General features: G+C 42.7%; 1 protein-coding gene across 3 annotated transcripts in view; it reads right to left on the bottom strand.

Moving 5' to 3' along the window:
• Nucleotides 1-1361: 1361 nt before the first annotated feature.
• Nucleotides 1362-19660, bottom strand: part of Col14a1 (collagen type XIV alpha 1 chain) — a 186503-nt gene continuing 168204 nt past the window's right edge. For 2 of the 3 annotated variants that reach the window (XM_038343529.1, XM_038343530.1), the window contains exons 46-48: nt 5935-6012; nt 3827-3982; nt 1362-2262 (exon numbers count right to left, since the gene is read on the bottom strand). In XM_038343529.1, the coding sequence (XP_038199457.1) occupies nt 2183-2262; nt 3827-3982; nt 5935-6012 (314 nt within the window). In that variant the 3' untranslated portion in view covers nt 1362-2182. Of the gene's footprint in view, nt 2263-2511; nt 3079-3826; nt 3983-5934; nt 6013-19660 lie in introns of those variants that run through there. The other variant, XM_038343531.1, reaches the window with a different exon arrangement.

Here is a 19660-nt window from a genome sequence, read left to right as displayed (position 1 = left end):
ACAAAGACACACACAGAAAGCTGCTGGTTGGATCCTCTGTTATCCAGAAGATGCCTTCTTTCTAGTAACAGGAACCAAATGAAGTAATGGGATGCTGAGGAGGAGGACAGAGGGTGAGAAAACGTGACCCGACAAACACTCTGCTCCTCATGAGTCTTTTCCTGATCCAGGCAGAACATACATTTGGCTGACATGAAGCCACCCAACTTTCTTAAAATGGTTGTTAGAGGGGCCATGCAACTGGGGAATGGGGGCTTACAGAAAGATATAGTTTTCTTTCCTGATTTCAACCAGAAATAAAAGAACTTGCGGTGGTTTGAAAGAAAATGGCCCCCAAAGGGAGTGGCCCTATTAGGAGGTGTGGAGTGGGTGTGGTCTTTTTGGAGTCTGTGTGACCTTGTTGGAAGAAGTGTATCACTATGGAGGTGGGCTTTGAGGTCTCATATATGCTTAGGCCATACCCAGCACCTCAGACCACTTCCTGTTGCCTTCAGATTCAAAATGTAGCTCCTTCTCTATTCTCAACTTCTCCAGCACCAAGTCTGCCTGCATGTTGCCATGTTCCGCAATGATGACAATGGACTGAACTTACTGGAACCTTAGCCACCCAACTAAATATTTTCCTTTGTAAGGGTTGCTGTGGTCATGGTGTCTCCTCACGGCAACTGAAACCTTCACTAAGACAGAAATCAAATTATTTTTTTAGTACTTTGATTTTCCTTCAAAAGAAAGTGAGAGAACTTCTAGTTTAAGGGCTAGAGTGTGTGGGATTCAATTTAATTTCCTCTTTACCATCTAGAGTGGACGTTCTCAACCAGTGGATCACAACCCCCTTTTTGTGGGGATGGGGGTGTCAAATACACCTTTCAGTGGGGTCACCTAAGGCCATCAGGAAATGTGAATGTTTACATTACAATTCATAACAGTAGCAAAATTACAGTTACGAAGTAACAATGAAAATAGTTTTATGGTGGGGGTCAACACAACATGAGGAACTGTGTTAAAGCGTCAAAGCATTAGGAAGCCAGAGTGCCACTGCTCTAGAGATGTTTTAGGAATGTCCTCATACTAGAAGACAGAGGAGTTCTTTGGTCAACCGCTGTGTTATCAAGCAGAATTAATATATTTGTGTTGCTTTCACTGCCTGGTAAATTATAAGTGATATTAAAATGATGCCAGGCTCTGCGCTCATTAGTTTGGGTAAGATTTCTCCTCCACTGAAGGTGAGGGAAGGGATGAAGGAGTGGGAATTGGAATGTTACCTACAGGGCCACGGCTGTTTCTCTTCAGATGGGCACACAAATAGAAACACAAAAGTTGAAGGTGACATTCAGAAATACACTGAAAAGAATCCACACAGATTGTATTAAGTTTTTTTTATTTGCTTATAAAAAAGAATAAAAACAAGTCTTCAAAAACATATTTGCATTTACAAAGTAATCCCTGTAGTCAAGGGGAGGCAAGCTCTGAAACACACTGCTGGACAATTATTCATTTAAAAAAAAAAAGGGTCTCTTTTGCATCGGAGCTGGTAGGAAGTGATTATTTTACATGGATCAAAAACTTCTGGAAATTAGAATCTGTTTCTTTAATTATAAAATTCAGAAAGGCAATAGTCTAGTTCTGATTTCTGAATACCCGTGAAACCAGTTACTGAGTGATCTAAGAACTGGGCAGATCAATTTCAACAAAAACGAGGTAGTTTCCTCAGTGATGGCGGTATTTTTAATCATCAGCAAGGTCGTTGCCATGGGTACAGTTAAGTGGCACTATCCATGGACCTCCAAATTCATGCTTCTGCGACTGGGGCCCTAATTCCCTCCAATGTAACCACACCTCTCTCGTTTATTTTATAAATTGAAACGATCTAACAGAGAAGAGATCCTGGGGTTCAATTTATCCTTTCCGATTCCTCTCTCACAGTCTTTGGAAGACCATCAAATTAACTGGCATGCAATTCAAACAGCAAAGGGACAGGACTGCAACTGTGTCCCCAAAAGGGGATGGTTTCAAAATACAAGTTTTCAAAGCAACAATTAACGTTACCCATAGAGGAAATATCGGCCGATGACACGAGCCCTGCCTCCCCCTACAAAGTAGCATACAACCGTGTGACAACATCTTGTAAGTTAAAGCTCCGGAAGAGGGCCTGCCACTGCTCCTCAGACATCTCCTGAGGCCGTCAGATGCTCGAGCTCCACAGATCCATGGCCTCCTGCTCGTCCTGGACCGGGGTGAACTCAGGCTGATCCGGATGGGACACTAAAGAGGAAAAGTGGGGGTGGGGTGGGGGACCTGATGGGACCCAGGAACCAGAAATGGATACTCTCCCCTATCTGAGTCCTTAGAGCAATACAGATTTGGTTGGTAAACCACAGAGGTGCCCTGCATGAGGAGAAAGCACTCACTGCCGTGCCCCCATGCCACTGCCCCATGAGGCTTCATCGTTAGTACTAGGAGCAAAGGAAAAGACAAACTAGAAAAAAAAATGTTAGAAAACTAGAAGCGTGACCAGTTGTTTAAATAGTATACATTTTATTTACAAAAGAAACCCTGCAACGAAGTAGAATCATAAAAGAAAATATAAAATTAAGAACCCAATCTTGTGTTACAAGCCCGTCACCAGGAGAGAAGGGGAAGAGGGTGATCAAGAGAAGAAGGTGAAATGGAGAGCCAGGAGGGCAGGTGCTCATCATCTTGTAGGGTAGGCAAGAGGGACATACAGTTAAGTTACTGTTACAGAGCCTCAGTATAGAGGAGGTTGGGATGAAGTCTTGACGCACAGTCAGAGAACTCCATTCAGAATGATGTGGGATGTCAGTTTCTATTACAGTTGACTTATATGTCTTTGTTACGTGTTGATGTTATCACTCATCGTGTTTGGAGCATGATAGGCAGGGGACCTGAACATGGTGAGGTGGGGAAGGATGGAGGCAAGAGAGGGGTGACCATGGTTAAGGGCAGGAGCTTAGCAGTGGTGGTGAACAGGTTCTGTATCCATAGCTAAATGCCCAGGTCAACTCAACCAAAGTGCCAGATCAGCCCTTTAGCGCTGGTAATCATTGTACGGGATGAGATCTGAAGGGACGGGGGACAGATTTGAGAGGGCAAGGAGGGAAAAGATGAACAGAGAAATAGACATCAACAAAACTTTGACCAATTTCTCAGACAACTAAGGTTAAATTTCTCTTAAAGCAGAAGAATTTCCACGCACTGATGACGCTGGGCACTGGCCTAAAGCTGTCTTTGAACCTCTCTCTCCGTGACTCAGCAAGGCCCTAGCTGGAGTACTGCTGCTGTTTGTGGGTGCTGTCTTCTGTCGGACTCTCAGTCTAACGCTTATTGATGAAGCAAAGACATGTCTATTTTTATTCTTCAGATCTCCCTGGTCATGTGGCGGGCAAGATGCCCTCTGAAAGGATTGTGGGGCCGGTCTAAAACTAAAAGTGAAAATTCACAGGATGATCATGGCCACACCATGACAGGAACACCATGGAGACACTAACATGTTCAACCACACGTGACAAATGACCCAGTAGGAGGCCAAGTCTATGTGGATTACCATTTGGCAAATATTCGACCACTATGCTACATCCCCTGCCCAGGGATCAGTACTGAGAAGCAAAGGAAACTTGAATGTGGTGGTTATTTGAATCTTCCCCCTGGGGGATTTAAGTAGAGTGGACAGTAAATTGCACTCTACAGACAGGGGCTGAGGCGTCCAGCCTCTGCTGTCCTCTGCTACCCATTGAATTTCAAGCCCTCCCTCCACAGGTTAGTAAGAACCACTGCACAACTGCACAGCCCGCAAGCGGCTGGTACTTACCTCCAACACCGTAGGCAGAACACGACGATGGGTCACAATATCCAGGCTGGCCAGAAGGACCCTGTGGTCCAGGCACTCCCAGGTGGCCTGGGGGACCCCTTGGTCCAGGAGAGCCAGGTGGCCCAGGACTGCCAGGACGACTTTCCCCTGAGGGTCCTGTGAAGCGACCAACAGTGAAGAGTTCGTCATTTACTACAATCGAGCGACTTTGGAGACCACCGTGAAGTAAGTTGTTTTTCAAAGACGCAACAATGAGGAGACTCATCCACTCTACTCATTGTGTGATTTTTCCTAGAGTCCCTGAGTAAAGAATCATACCATAATCACGTGTTCTCCTCAGAGACAGTACTTGTAATCAACTCCAGCATCAGAGAGCAAAATGAATTCTTCTCCACGTCCTCTTGAGCATTAAAGGGAAAGGAGGAGGCCATTCTCAAAAACCTCATTTTCTCACTGGTGCTCTTGTTTTCCAATACAACTCCTCACGAATCCAATGTGTAGGCCTCCCCATATGTACACGCACATGAACACGTTCAAACCATAACCTCATAAAGCTAAAATTGTTGTGTAAATTAGTACCGGCCTAGGTTTTCAGCTAATTAAATTAGTCTAGGGCCAAAAACATTATCCTGGAAAAGACAAATGGAAAGTAGTTTAAAATTGGACCCAGGACATTAGTCTAAATTGATTTAGGCCATCTTACATCAATTAAAAACTTTGAATAGAAATAAGGGGTGATTAAACATTTTTTTGAATTCAAGAAATTTGTTGGGTTTGGTTTTTTTTGGTTTGCATGCCTATTGAATTGAGGCCTGGCTTTCCTCTTAAAAGACATTTTCAACTAGAAATAAAAACCATTCAACTACATAGGGAGAGGAAGGGGCTCCGGAAGTCCCACCCCTAGCTGAGCAGCGATTGGAAATGGATGGTTGCTGTGAGAGAAGTCAGCTTTCTTCAGGGAAGTGGCCCCTGAGAGGCTCCCCACACTCTTGTGGATGTTCCTGCTTCTGCAGCACTCGGGGGACTCGGCGGGTTTCTTTTTTTAAGAGCACATGAAGTTGGGAAAGGAAAAGTGATGTGTAGGGAGTAGGTAGGGCAGGGATCTGAGAGGGGAAGGAGATGGATTTGATCCTAATCAATTATGTGTATGTGTGAAATATTAAAGCTATAAAAAAATTACAATCCCACTCAACTAACATTGAAACGAGACACAGACACAAGTACCGCTTGCTGCTTGAATAATGTGAACCTACAAGGGCATTCAGTTTCCGTCCGTCAGTTCTCACAGACCACCAAAGACATGACGTCAAACATGATGTCAGTTCCTCACACAGCCGCTAGAAGTAAAAGTGCCTACCATCAAGACGGACCTTTTGATCTTGGGCTATCATTTAAAGACATGGTCTAAAATCACCGCTACACTGAAAAGAAAAATCTGTACACATTTGACTCCCTAGGGCCAATAAGGGTTGTAAATACAACAGGACACAAGCTCATGTTTCCGGTGACAACTCAGCTCATCTGGAGATAATTTGAAAAACATGATATTGTACTCAAAACTTCCACAAAGCTCATTTGGCAGGACAACCACAGCAGGAACTAACAATGTTCTCCAAATCCCCTTGTGTTTCGCTGGATTTCACGCTTCCCTTACAGTTCAGCTGAGGCTGTGTGACTAGTTCCCATCAGAGGAGTAGGACTGGATATTAGACATCCACCATATTTAGGAAACGGAGATTGGTGGGCCTTCTTCATTTTTTTTTTCTTGGAGGGTGTAGAACTCACAAGGTCTAACATGGCAGAGTCTTTACCGCAAACACCGGGAAGTGTGCAAATGTGTGGTAAAGGTTCATTGTATCACCAGGCCCTTGGGACTAATGTGTTACTGTAGCCTCGTCTAACTCATCCGATCAAAATGAACCCAAATGTACTGTAGCATAGACTGACATCAGAGGTGGATTGTAACCAGCGCATTGGCCTTTCAATAAAATAAATGAGAAATGCAGTTATTCCTGTTGATACAAGGGTAGAATACAGTTATTTTCTTCACCTATGAAGTGATCATAAAGATTTATATCTTATCACTGTTGTTAGGTAGAAAGATTTACCTGCTGGTCCAGGGGGACCTCTTGGGCCTTGAGTTCCAATGCCTGGATTGCCTTTCTCTCCTTTAAGACCGGTTAGACCTGTTTTTAAAAAGGGAGGGCAACAGAAATTCTCTTCAGAATCAAATCTTGGAAGTTCAATTTTCAGACGTTACAAAAGTTCTTTTCCAGTGAGGACAATGAAGTTGGTTTAGGGATACAGGTATCAAAGGATTTTAGGTTAGATTCTGACATGGCGAGATTATACAAAAGATTCCAGAAGATCAGCCCTGTGATCTTCTGCTCTTCCTCCTGCCTACTGAAGTGGCTCAGCCGGCCAGGCACCAACTGGTCATAGAAACCACGAATGGACACGTCTAACATTTTCCTTTTGGTCCACCCCATAACACATCTGCAGAAGGCATGAGTTATAATTAAACAACAAACTTCTGAAGAGCATGACTTTCCATTAAGAATTTGGAAGCTTTGGGGAAGCCTGGGTTTGATTTGGCTGATTCAGTCCCATAAAAAAATCTAAATCAATTTGGGCTTCTTTTCCACTGGGTAGACCTTTTATTCCAAACAATTTACAGGTTTCTTTTTTAAACCATGCTCTGACTAGGTAGCCCTGACTGGCCTGGAACTCACCCTGTAGACCAGGCTGGCCTTGAACTCACAGAGATCTGCTTGCTTCTACCTCCTGAGTGCTGGGGTAAAAGGTGTACACCACAGCACTTGGCTCAGTTTTCAGTATTCTTAACAAAGGACACATTTACACAGGTTAAACAACAACAACAACAAAGAGACGTATTCTCTGACACATCATTATCCAGTCATATTCTATGAGACCACTGGATGGGTGACAGCAGCTTTAGGTGTCCCTGCCTCAAACCAAGACAGGTTAGCATTACATTAGAATCAGATCCCATAGCTCAGAGGACTCAGTGTCTCAGCTATAACAATGCTTTGAAAGATTGGAGGGCAAAATAGCATCTCTCTTTAACAAAGTTTACTGAGAAATTATGTCAAACTGGCTGAGACTAGAAGAAAATGTCTATAAATTAGAGTGGCAAACTTGAGAGGTAGGAGTACTATAAAGGATTTTCAAGTTCAAAGTACAGTAACTTTTTCCTTAGCATAAATACAATACATATTCACTGTAGACAAATTTGAAATCATAATAATCAAGAATTCTGACAGATGAGAATAATGTTTTAACATACTAGCTTCTAAGTTTTAAAAGGAAAAGGTACAGTGTTTGTTCTGGAAATAATGAGGAAGGATGGAGGTAGCTAGCGATACACAGTCTTTAAATGATGCAAATATTAATGAATGACTATGCAGCTTGGATAGATTCTGTAATCCTAGTAATTATCTCCTGGGGTCAAAATACCATGGCATCTCTGAAATAAAAATCTTTTCTTTCTGGGCAGCTGTTTACCAATGAGTCGACTATGGCAGCACTTCCCAACCCCCATCCCTGATGCACACAGCCTGGGTAGTGCTACGTGAACCCAACAAAGGTCAGGGTTTCTATCACCAACCCAGGCAAAGGCTCCACACCCTCTCTGTATGCATCCAGTTGAGATCTGGCAATCCATTCGGAAGCCCACAGGGAGGCAAAGATTTCTCTGAGGTAAACCTGTCCTCTCTGAGCTTTAATGGCACGTAACTAACTCCAGGAGCCTTCGTTTCAGGCTCAGCGACTAACCAAGCTGCCAGACGAAAGCCACCCTACACAAGTGTGCTTGGTTACTTTTGTGTCACAATGACCAAAATACTGACCAGAGCACGTTCAAGGAGGAAAGGTTTGTTGAGGCTCACAGTTTTGGGAGTTTGGGTGCTGAGGACAGTGGACCCCCAGACCCTTGATTTCCTGTAAGCAGCTTGTTTTCCTATCCTTGCAGCTGTTCTGAGCACAAGACCCTGATGGCAGGGGCGTGGTTTCTGGTGGCTTGCAGCTGAAGGATCTCGAGAGCTAGGGCATGGCCATTCGTCAGGGAAGGCTCTATATAAGCTACCCTGAAACACAACAAAGCTGGCCTTCTTGACATTTTTGGGGAATTCAAGGATGACCCATGTCTCTGTCTCTGTCTGTCTCTGTGTGTTTCAATCTACAGCCCCTTGCCCAGCTCATGAACTGTACCGTGAGCACAGAACAGGTAGTGCCTTACATTTGGGTCCTTTGCAGTGGAAAGGTATGGCAGAATTTATGGTGGCAGCAATATGTAGCAGGGCCTGCTCACACTGTGGTGAATCAGGAACCAGGGGTAGATATAACCTCCAAAGCCCTACCCGACTCCTAAAGTCTCTACTGTCTTCAAAACTGCACTCACTGCAAGCGGCATCCAAACACAGAAATCATGAATCTCTGGAGACACTGCAGATCCAAACCGCTTGCAGGCTATCTACTGCGTAACTAGAGTTAGTCCTTTTCATCTGATAGGGGTCCCTACTTGTAAATGCTTTTGTCCTAAAATGTATCTTGGTATTTAGTGACAATCCCTGTTCTTCTGTCAGAAATCACACGACTTTCCCTGCAGGGAGCCTCTGAGTGTGAAGGAATTAGAACATAATAAAACCCTCTGATGACTAAAGCTAGGCCTGCTCCTCATTATCCTCTACTGTGACTCAGCGACCTCTTGTGACCTTATGCTACCAGATCATCTGAACTCGCTCTCAGCAGAAGACACAGATTAGCTTGAAGGGGCCTCCAGGAAGGTACCCTCAGGAGCAGCTCTGCAATTTCCTGAGTTATTTACAAGAAAGGAAAAGGCAAGGGGTGTTAAAAGTAACCACTCTGGTTACTTTGATTTTTTTTTAAATCTATAGAGAAAAGCAGGTATAATTGGTGCCGTTTGCAATGTAAATAATAGCAACTGAGAGAAAACCTTATAAAAATATTCAGCCCATTGAAATGGCTCAGAAAAGATGAAGACTGCAAAAATACAAATCCATATTGGTAGGGAAAATTGGGTTTTATTGTCCTTGAAGTTATTTTATATTCCATACTCATAGTATAGGCTAATATGTTAATATTTGCCTGTGTACATATATGATTCCCATAATGGGGATTATCCATGCTCATCACACCTGAGCTTAACTGTAGGTCTCATTCATTCTCTCTCTCTCTCTCTCTCTCTCTCTCTCTCTCTCTCTCTCTCTCTCTCTCTCTCTCTCTCTCTCCCCCCACCCCACATGTAAAAATTAATGAGGATTGAAATTAAAGGGCAAGTTATACACAGATGTGGTGAGACCTGGAGATGCCTTTGTATGCTTTATAACCTGGTTAAAAAACAGAAGAATCAAGCATCCTAAAACATGAGTCTGCAGCTGCTCATCAGGTGATTAAGTCCAAAGCTGGGTACGAAGAAATTCTTTACAGAAAAAACACAGTCACAGTTGACAAAAGAGATTTTTGCAAGGACCCAAGGTGAGGCCACTTGATAATGAGATGGGGCCACCCAAGCTAGGTGCCAGCACCTTTCTAGGAGATGCTGGGATTCCTTAGTACAGGAAATATTGCCTTCTGAATCTCCTTTGCCCCTGTTTGCCTCTACCACTGTTCCTCACTGTTTCTCCCTTTGTTGAGACAGCGTCTCGCTACATAGAACTGGCTGACATGAAATTCACTGTGTAGACCAGACTGGCCTCAGACTCACAGAGTTCTACATGTCTCGACTTCCAAGTGTTGGCATTAAAGGTGTGCATCAACATGCCTAGCTATTCCTCATGTTTAAAGTCCCAACTCAATCCTTCAGAATTGTAACAAGCAGAGCCGCAGTGTATCCAAGAGATCAAGGGCTACCCATCTTATCTGGAGTTCCATTCCAACACTTTCTTGTAAATTTAAAAAAGTGTTTGTTGCATCAACTAACAGATGAATGGATGAACTTTCTGCCCTTGTGGCTTTCTCATGGCCTTTGCTATTTCTGATGCATCACATTGTTTATTCGCATTTCCATCGTGTCCCTAGACTAAAAGGCTTTTGACTTTGGCATCATACTTTATTGAGCACTCTTGAATCAGACCAAATAAAAGCCTCACAATGAAGAGGCGGCCCTGTATATACAGGACGACACCTAAGTGAAGGTATGTTTAGATCAGCATGCAAATATGTGTACTAAGCAAGCAAGATCTCTGGAGGATGAATAGTCAAAATTCCTTAGGTTGAGGCTTCAACTCTAATCCTCCCACTTTTAAATTCTGTAAAACTGATTTTTAAAAATCTAGTCCCTGCTGGGTGGTGGTGGTGGTACACATTTTTAAACCCAGCACTTGGGAGGCAGAGACAAGCAGATATCTGTGAGTTCAAGGACAACCTGGTCTACAAAGTGAGTTCCAGGACAGCCAAAAATGTTACACAGAGAAACCATGTCTTGGAAAAGTATCTAGTCCCCTATATGCCTGTAATCCTAACATTTGGTTTACAGATAGAATGATCATAAGTTCAAGACCAGCCACAGTGACACAATGAGTTTGAGACAGTCCGGGCTATATGAGACAATGCCTCCAAAATAAAATTAAATTTTATATTATATATAAATTTAATAAAATTCTGTGTAATTCATATCCATCATAAAATATTTTAAAATGATTGTTGAACTAGTGGGTGAATGATTGACATGTCAAGTTCCATTGTAGGCTTTGATAAGGAAAATGTGGCTGGCAGTGCATCAGGTATTCATATAAGCTATTTCACTAGGTCATAAACACCATGTGGTTTGCATCTGTAAGCTCATTTTCAGTCTTCACAAGAACCAATAGGGCTGATGCTGATACTATCCCTGAAAGAGGGTTATAAAACCGAGGCCAAGTTACCTGTCCTTAAGTAGGACAAAAGAACACAAAACCAATGTATTGGCGCCTCTCCACCTGGTGCTAGTCCTGTAGCCTATGGTTGTCCTCATTTAGGTTGTGCTTTCTCAACTGTCTGCCAAAGGGTCTGCCTGTCCTCCCTTCCACCAACTCAGCAATCAGCCTTGAGTCTAGTACCCTGTTTCCTCTTGCTCACTTTGCCCTCTGCTCTGAGCAAGACGCAGGGCTGAATTCAAAAGAATTTAACTTACACTGACTACACGCCCTGCCCTGTGTCTGGCCCTTTGTTGTCTGTTTCCTATTTTCTTTGGCCCGTTGGCCTTCAACTTGGAATATTTTATTCAGTTCTGTGCCCTTGGCCACCCCAAGCACTCTAGGCAGAGATCTCAGGCAACTCTAAGGAGCAGATTCCCCTTCTTCCTGAGCCGAAACATTGGGAGAAACTCCTGGGATTTCTGCCTGGGCAGATATGCAAGGCCTGGGGAATGCTTTCCATGTCGTTATATGAAAAGCCAGAGACTGTGAAGCAAGACTTCAGCTGTGTTATATTTGTCTGTTGCCTGGGAAATGCTGGCAGTGAGATCCAAGTGTGGTCTGTTCTTCATGTGGTGTGGGTCCCAATGCCTGAAAGGTACAAGGTACTTAGTAGCCACTTACAAGAAGGCAGGGTGACTGATTCAGGTCCATGAGTGTCCGATTCATTTTCCTAAGCTCTCATGCTTCTGTGTTGGTTCACAGGATTAGTTAAGATCATACAGAGCTCTATATTTTATGCGAAAGTATAAACACGTATACAGAAAATATGGGATTGTTTTAGGTGTAAATAAGCCCAGCAAAAGTATTTCCTGTTGTCATTTAGATGTTAGCAGCTGGCTATTTCCAATGCTGTTATAATTCAGGACCCTGCCAGGGAAATACAAACCACTCTAGGGCTCTTTGGGAAAGTGAATTTCACAGAGACAGAATTTCAAAAATATGATGGCATTGGAGGGCCTTAAAAGCTACAATGGAGATGTGGCCTATAAATTAACAAGAGCAAGAAGTCTCTATTAATCACTAAAGCGCAGGGACAATAGAAAAAGATGGTGTGGGGAGAGACACAGCCAGAGGAGGAGAGAAGAAGGAAGAGAAGGTCCACAGCGGTCACCAGGTACCAGTCTACTGGAGCGCTGTAGATTACCTGCTCACAGCTACAGGTACATGGATGGCAGAAAGGAACACACATCATGTCAGGTAGCGGGAAACCCAGCTTTCTGCTCACGAGTTTTGGATACTCACACTATGACCCCCGTGGGTACGTACAAATGCCAGAGCAAAGGCCACTCTGTCACTTTCATCTCCAGAACATTAACATCCTTCCTTTAATGATGCTACATCATCTGCAGCACAAATCATCAACAGCTCACGTTACTTATAATTGGTGGGAAAAACTGAACCAACTATGAAAGCTTACAAAATGAATATTTTAGGCTCAGCATGAATCGCCAACCAATCAGTGACATTTAGATGACAGTTTGGTCTCCATGCCTTGTAGAACTGAACTGAAAAAATGATGCAATGGTGCCTACCCCCGGGGATGAAAGAGAACTATATAAGGGGGTTGGGATAAGATCAAAGTCTGCAGAATTTAAAATGAAAATGCTTTTAAAGTCAACAGGACTCCTTTTTGAATAAGCGCATTTTGTGTATGAGGACTCTCATTATGTTTTCCAGGTTTTGGAGAACTTCAGAAAAGTCAAGCTCTTTGCTGTATTTACCTAGTAATCTCATGCCAGTATTATATCTAGAGCAAAATAAAGTTGGAAGGGCCAATGCACATGCCTTCTCTATGTATGTTTTAGTCCATTTTTTAAAAAAGTACATTCTGGGATACACTTACTTCGTCATTATTATATTTATTTTTTGAGACCCCATGTTCAAAGACCCACAAAAAATAGTTGATCACAGCTAAATAACTTTAATTATATCATATAAGTTTGGATTTCTTATATTTCTAGTGCACTTATTTATTATGTTCAAGCCCTGGAAATCTAGAAGATGGAAAATATAGCTTAACAAAAAAGAATTCCTTTGTTTCTGCCTCTGTTCCTCCTTTCCTTCCCTCCTTCCTGTTGTACACTCCCACTGCTAATATCCATTGTAATAAAACCTCCTTAAAAACAACCTGAATGTGACACTCACAGCATTCACCTATAGCAATGTTCCATTGACACGGTGTCTCAGACACACACACACACACACACACACTCTATAACTGTTTGTGGTATGTTTGTACACTGTGTGAAGGTGCATTGCTGTGATTGGTGGAATAGAAAGCTGAATGGCCAATAGCTAGGCAGGAGACATAGGAAGGATTTCTGGGGAGAGAAAGGAAAAGCAGGAGGAATCTATATGTACAGGAGAAGCCAAGAGACACAGAGAAGAAATAGGAGGTACAAGATGGAAGAAAGGTAACACCACATGATAGAATGTAGATTAAAATAAATGGGTTAATTTAAGTTATAAGAGCTAGTTAGGAGCGAGCCTAAGCTATAGGCTGAGCTTTCATAAATAATAAGAAGTCTCCATTCATTATTTAGGAGTTGGCTAATGAGCCAGAAAAAAACTCATTACACATAATGGCATGGGCTTCTACTCTTATCACGATGCTCAATGAGTGATTGAGAAGTGGCAGTCACAGACTGGAGAAATGACTCAGTTATTAAAGGCTATGCTCAAAACAAAAATATAAGAGAAATGGCAGTCATAAAGCGAGCCAACAGCCAATCAACGCCATTTATCATTTATGGTTTATGAAAGAACTATTGTATTTCAGGTAGTTTGGGGAACTGAAACATGCATTCTATTTGGCCTTTGATGGACACATGGTCTCCTTGGTGAGACAGAATTAACAAAAGTGAATTCATTAAAATCCAATTCAAGATAGTGAATTCCACCTGGCTGCTAAATGGTGCATGCTACACACTAATGAGGTAGGCATTAGTCTATAGATTTATTAAATATTTGTTTGGAACTGCTCTGTAGATGCTAAGGTTTTTAAATTTTTAAAAAATAAAGAAATAATTATATTGGCTTCCATGCCAAAAAAAGAGAGAGGCTTTTATATGTACTGCTTTACAGCTTTTGTTATGGCAGAAAAGACATAACTTAATCTGATTTCAATTTGACAGTGGCCTTTGTTTAACCTTCTTGCATTTGGAGAAAGGTTTTGTCTCGATTACAATGCATCTCAGAAACGGGATTATAAAAGATGGTGATATATATTAAAAAATCTATCCTGTCTTATATTTCCTTGAAGTGCTTAAACCCACATATTCTACCTCCTCTAAGAAGCTACATCTGCTATTGAATGGTTTGAAAGGCCACAAGAGAGAAAAACACACGTGAAGGGTGAAGGCTGGCACACTGGACTGACCCCCCCTTCTCCACCCCTTCATTTCTAAGTGTATCAGAAGTCACACCCTGTGCGGGAGAGGGGAGAGGGTCACACTACTGGACAGAAGCATTATGCTTAGGTTTGAGCTGGAAGGGTGATGAATTAAATCGTGGCTCATAACTGTCTTCTTTGCCTTGCTCCAAAACGGACGACACACGCTCTCTGTACTTGAGTATGAGCTGTGCTTTCTGCTTCCCAACGCTGTCTTGGATAGATGATGGTAGAAATAAGAGCTTGAATTTCCAAAACTAAGTCCAGAAAGACACTGTGAAGTTCCTGCATCTCTACTGTTCATTACTGGCTCTGAGGACAGGAACGGCCATGCTGTGCACCACTTCTGTGGAGAGTTCCCAACCACAGATTCCCCTCCCTCTTCTCCCAGCCCCTCCCCACCCATCTCCCTTCTCTCCGAGATCCTCTATACCTCCATTTCCCTTCAGAAACGAGTGTGTTTCCCAGGGATACAAAACAAACAAGACATAACAAGTAACAACAAGACTAGGCACATCTCCTCATATCAAGGTCCAACAAGGCAACCCAAAAAGGGTTCCAAAAGCAGGCAAAAGAACCAGAGCCACTCTTATTCCCACTATAAGGAGGACCACAAGAACACCAAGCTACACAACCATAACTAATATGCAGAGGACCTTGGCCAGACCATACCATACAGGCTCTCTGATTAGCACTTCAGTCTCCGGGAGCCCCTAGAAGTCCTCGTTATTTGATTATGTGGGCCATGTTCTCTGGTGTCCTTGACCCCTCTGGCTCCTACAGTCATTCCCCCTCCCCCTGGGATTCCCTTAGCTCCGCCTAATTAATGTTTGACTGTGGCAGGGGAGACACCATGATCAGTCGATTCTCAATAGCAAAGATTCTCAATAGCAAATAAACAACTAACATGTGCCATGCAACTGAATAGCAATAGCAACATAAAAAATAACCACAGGCAGTCATAATTATTCAACTGCCAAACGGCAAATCATAGTGAACCTTATGTACACACTCTCTAATCAAGTTGATCTGTCCTATAAAGGTCCTTTATTCCAGAACCAAACCAGGATAAACGGGCCGTTAAGAATTCTCACAAGGATCCCTACCATTGTTACAGTCTTGGCTGAGAGTTACTGCTGTGTTTTCATTCTGATTAATAACCGGCACCATCTGCCAAGCTTCTCTGCAGCTCTCACAGTTAACTTTTAAACCACAGGACTGCTGAATGCAAGAAACCTCCCCAGCATCAGATCCAGGGCTCTGCTTCCTAACAGTTTATTGAATGAGTTATGGACATAGGTTATCTTTGTATGGGGCAGCAATCCCTGCCTTCATGCCATTCCTTGATCTCTTGGATGGACTGTCATTTACTGGAGCAAGGTCACGTTATTCAGTTTGTGTTTGCTTGGGAACGTTCCCTTGGTCCAGTCACTGATGACTATGTGCATGGCAATCATGCATTTCGTGTCTTAGCAGACCTTCACTGTGAACAAATACTGAATAATGACATCCCAAATGGGAACTTTAGAAAGTTTCCGTGTTCCTAGGAAGTAGTCCAGATTCCCCATCCAGACCCAGCAAGTGTTAATCGTATCACTCCCTCTCACCTCACCTTTCCTTCTGCTGGTTTCTGTCTTTTACTCAGAGTGCCACCTATACCAGCTACCGGAAGCAGTGAGCCTTGGTAATGCCATCCCTGGGAGATGGTCCTGATGTAGGGAAATTTCTGTTTAGTGAGATGATATAAGTACAGTGTGTTCATACACAGAGGAAAAAAATCACTTCAGTGAAATATAGACCCCAGGTCACCTGGTTCCCTTGTTCTCAGTGACTTTGAACAATAAGTAATTCGTTTTAGACTCCAGGTCCTGGTCCCCTTGTTGTTCTCAGTGACTTTGCACAATTAGTAATTCATACTTGGTGCAGTTTCATCACCTAAGAGAGAGCTTGGCCAGGTGTAATGATGTACTCTGTAATTTCAGCGCTTAGGAAGGCTGGGAGTCCAAAACTTGCCCCAGCTACATAGCAAGTTAAAGCCAGCCAAGGCAACATTAAGACCCTGTCTCAAAACAAAACAAAATAGGCTTGGGAACAGCTCAGTCAGTAGAGTGCTTGCTTTGTAAACACAAAGATCTGAGTTGGATTTACAGAACTCAAGGAAGAAGAATGAAGAGAAGACAAAGAAGAGAAGGAGGAGGAGGAAGAAGAGGGTAGCAGTAGTAAGTGGTGGCATGCACTAGAAATCGCAGTACTGGAGAGGCAGACACAGAGGATCCCTGGAGTTTGCTGATCAACCAGCTTCGCTTAATTGGCAAGGCCAGTGAGATGTCTCAAAGGTGTGTGAGTTGGTACCTGATTAACACATGCAGCTCTTGTCTGGCCTCCACTTATACCTGCACACACATGTATGTGTACCTGCAAACACATGCATACACATACATGAACACATACACACATGCACACACAAAGGAGGGTCTAATCCAAGGCTGGAATGCACACACATGAAGCGTACACACACACACACACAAAGAGAGAGAGAGAGAGAGAGAGAGAGAGAGAGAGAGAGAGAGAGAGAGAGAGAGAGAGAGAGAGAGAGGTCTAGTCCATGGCTAAAATGTTCTCGATGATTAAACACCTTTCTGGCATATGGAAGACCCAGGATTTGACCTTCAACATCACAAAAATAATGGGACTAATACTGATCTTATAAGGTTTTGATTTTTAATGAATATCATACTAGCAAATAACACATGGTATTTTTTCCATATACACCAGCACTCTTTCTTATCAAAGCCCACAGTTACATATTCCTCTAACTCCTGAAACCATTTACTTTCTACAATTTCAAGGCATCTGCCATCCCCCAGCCTATAAACTCAGTAGCAGCTCACCCTCTTCCCTCTCTGAACCATTCCCCAACGTTTTAAATAAGGTAGTGTGTACGCCGGTATATGACAATAGTAGGTAGAGGTGTTTGATGCTGAATAAGTTATAGCCACAAATAATAGTATTATCTCTCACATGGAGAAGCCACAAAACCCTACACAATTCCTGTACTAAATAAAGTTTTGATGATTTATTATGAAAAGCAAAGCAAATATGCAGTTCAGCTGTCACTGATATAAAGTAAAAAATGAAACTATTGAGTTGGACGGTGCATCTGATCCAACTATTTTTGAAGAATCATCGGAATTGGAGGAACTGTCAAGAAGACAGAATTTGGGAGATTTTATTAATTCTTTCTGAGAAAATTAAAAATACCTTATTCCAAGTAAATAACTCATATCAAGTAAATAAAGAATCTCATTGTTGACCTGGTTAGATTCTGCTTTCAATTCAAGACACCGGTGTGGATACAAACATTTCAACAACTGGAGTAAGAAAATGGACAGATGAATTGATGGTCAAGGGGATCTAGGTGGAATCATCCAAGCCAATGACCAAAGAGGCCTGCAGGGTCAGAAGGGTCAGCACATGACTGGCAGTTCAGGGAATCAAGGAGGAAGGTGAAGTTTGATCCAGAGCAGTACAGGGCATTATAAGAGGAACTAAGCAAGCATAGGAAACGTTAATCCACAAGAAAAACAGTTTTCTCTTATTGGAAGATGGTAAGAAAAGGCAGGGGGAAACCAGGCTATATAACAACAGCATAATGAAGGCCCTGAAGTTCTGAGTGCCAGCAGCGGGGGAAACCAGCAAAGGAGGGTGTGAAGGAAACCTCAGCTGCACGGTCTCTTTGGATCCTCCCATTCTGAGGTCTCTCTGCATGTTACAATCTAAGAGAGAAGAGAGCTGGCAGAATATTGCTCCACATAAGTTTTGAGTATGACTTTCTAGACTGAAATGAGACAAAGCTTCAAGGAGGAGAGAGACAGCAACCAGAATAAGCAAAAATCGTCTCTGAGTTATAAGGAGAGCTGCAGAGAGCCATGCATGCAGCATTGCTTAGACCAAGGCAGCGTCTGTCATTTTCTTCTGTTCTCTGAACACAAAGAATGTTTGGCCAGTTCTCAAAGGAAGGAGTTAAGCAGAGATACCATTCTAAGCATTCTTCAAACTGAGATAATCAAATCCAAGATCTCCTGCGATGGTTAATGTGCGAATTTGACACAACCTAGAATCACCTGGGAAAAGAATACCAACAAGGGACTGTCTAGCTCAGCTCCGCCTATGGGCATGTCTATGGGGGACTGTCTAGCTCAGCTCTGCCTATGGGCATGTCTGTGAGGGACTATCTTGGTTGCCTTAGTTGCTGTGGGAAAACTCAGCCTGAAAGTGGGTTCCCTAGTTTAGGTTCTTGACCATATAACAGTGTAGAAAGCTGGTTGTATGTGTGCATTCATTTCTCTCGCGGCTCCTTACTGTGGAAGTGGAGTGACTAGCTATTTTAACTTCCAATTTCCCTGCAGTGTGAGCTAAAATAAGGAGTCTTTCTCTGCTAAATTACTCAGTGAAAGAATATTTTATCACACCATCAGAAAAGAGACTAAACCACTCCCCCCGGGGGGAGGGGCTTTTAATGAAAGCAGAAAACAGAGTAAGACTGCTTTTCCACTTACTCCAGCTTCACGTACTTGCATGGCTACTATACCAGCATTCCACGTCAGCCCTCTCCCACCCTGGCTGTTCTGGACTCTCTCTGCAGATCAGGCTGGCCTGGAGCTCAGAGATTTACCTGCCTCTGCCTCTAAGTGCTGGGATTAAAAGTGTGCCCCGCCATACCTTGTTCACTCACATATCTCTCTGATGTGCCCTTCTGTATGCTGTACTAGGTCTTATTATCATTGGTTAATAAAGAAGCAAATTTGGCCAATAGCCAGGCAGAAAAGAACCAGGCAGGAAATCTAAGCAAAGATAAAGGGAAAAAGAAGGTGGAGTCTGAGAGATGCCAACAGTCACCAGGGAAGCAAGGCATGAGGTAAAAAGCTACACGCCTGTGGTAAAATACAGAATAATAGGAATGGATTAATTTAAGTTGCAAGAGTTAGTTAACAGTAAGTCTGAGCTAAAAGACCGAACAGTTTGTAATTAATACTAAACCTCAGAGTGGTTATTCAGGAACTGGCAGGCAAGACAGAAACATCCAGTTACATATTTCTATATATTTTACTGTACAGCATGTTTTTAGAAGCTTGAAATACTTTGACAGAGAAACCAAATGGGGGACTTCTGATGAAAAACTAGCCAGATTAAGAAAGCTGTGAGTCTTCAGCCTCTGCCAGAGAGTGAATTTCATTTGAGTACTATTCCAGAGACTGTTCATCAGCCATGTTTTTTTATCCTGCTTTCATAGTTTATTATATTTCTGACTAACAATACTTATTTTTCCTCACTATGAAGTAGTGTTGTCATAAGATGGTCTTACTCAGCATCATGATGGTCATAATTGATGCAACAGTGAAAAAAAAATACCTCCTCTGTTTCTTATTACCAGTCCTGACGCTGACTGACTGAGCCCAGTTTGGCTTCAGTGCCCTCATATGCTTTCTTTTATATAAAACGGGA

Source organism: Arvicola amphibius, chromosome 9 (assembly GCF_903992535.2).
Source record: "Arvicola amphibius chromosome 9, mArvAmp1.2, whole genome shotgun sequence".
NCBI classification, from domain to species: domain Eukaryota; kingdom Metazoa; phylum Chordata; class Mammalia; order Rodentia; family Cricetidae; genus Arvicola; species Arvicola amphibius.
This window is presented reverse-complemented; position numbering and strand designations above follow the sequence as displayed.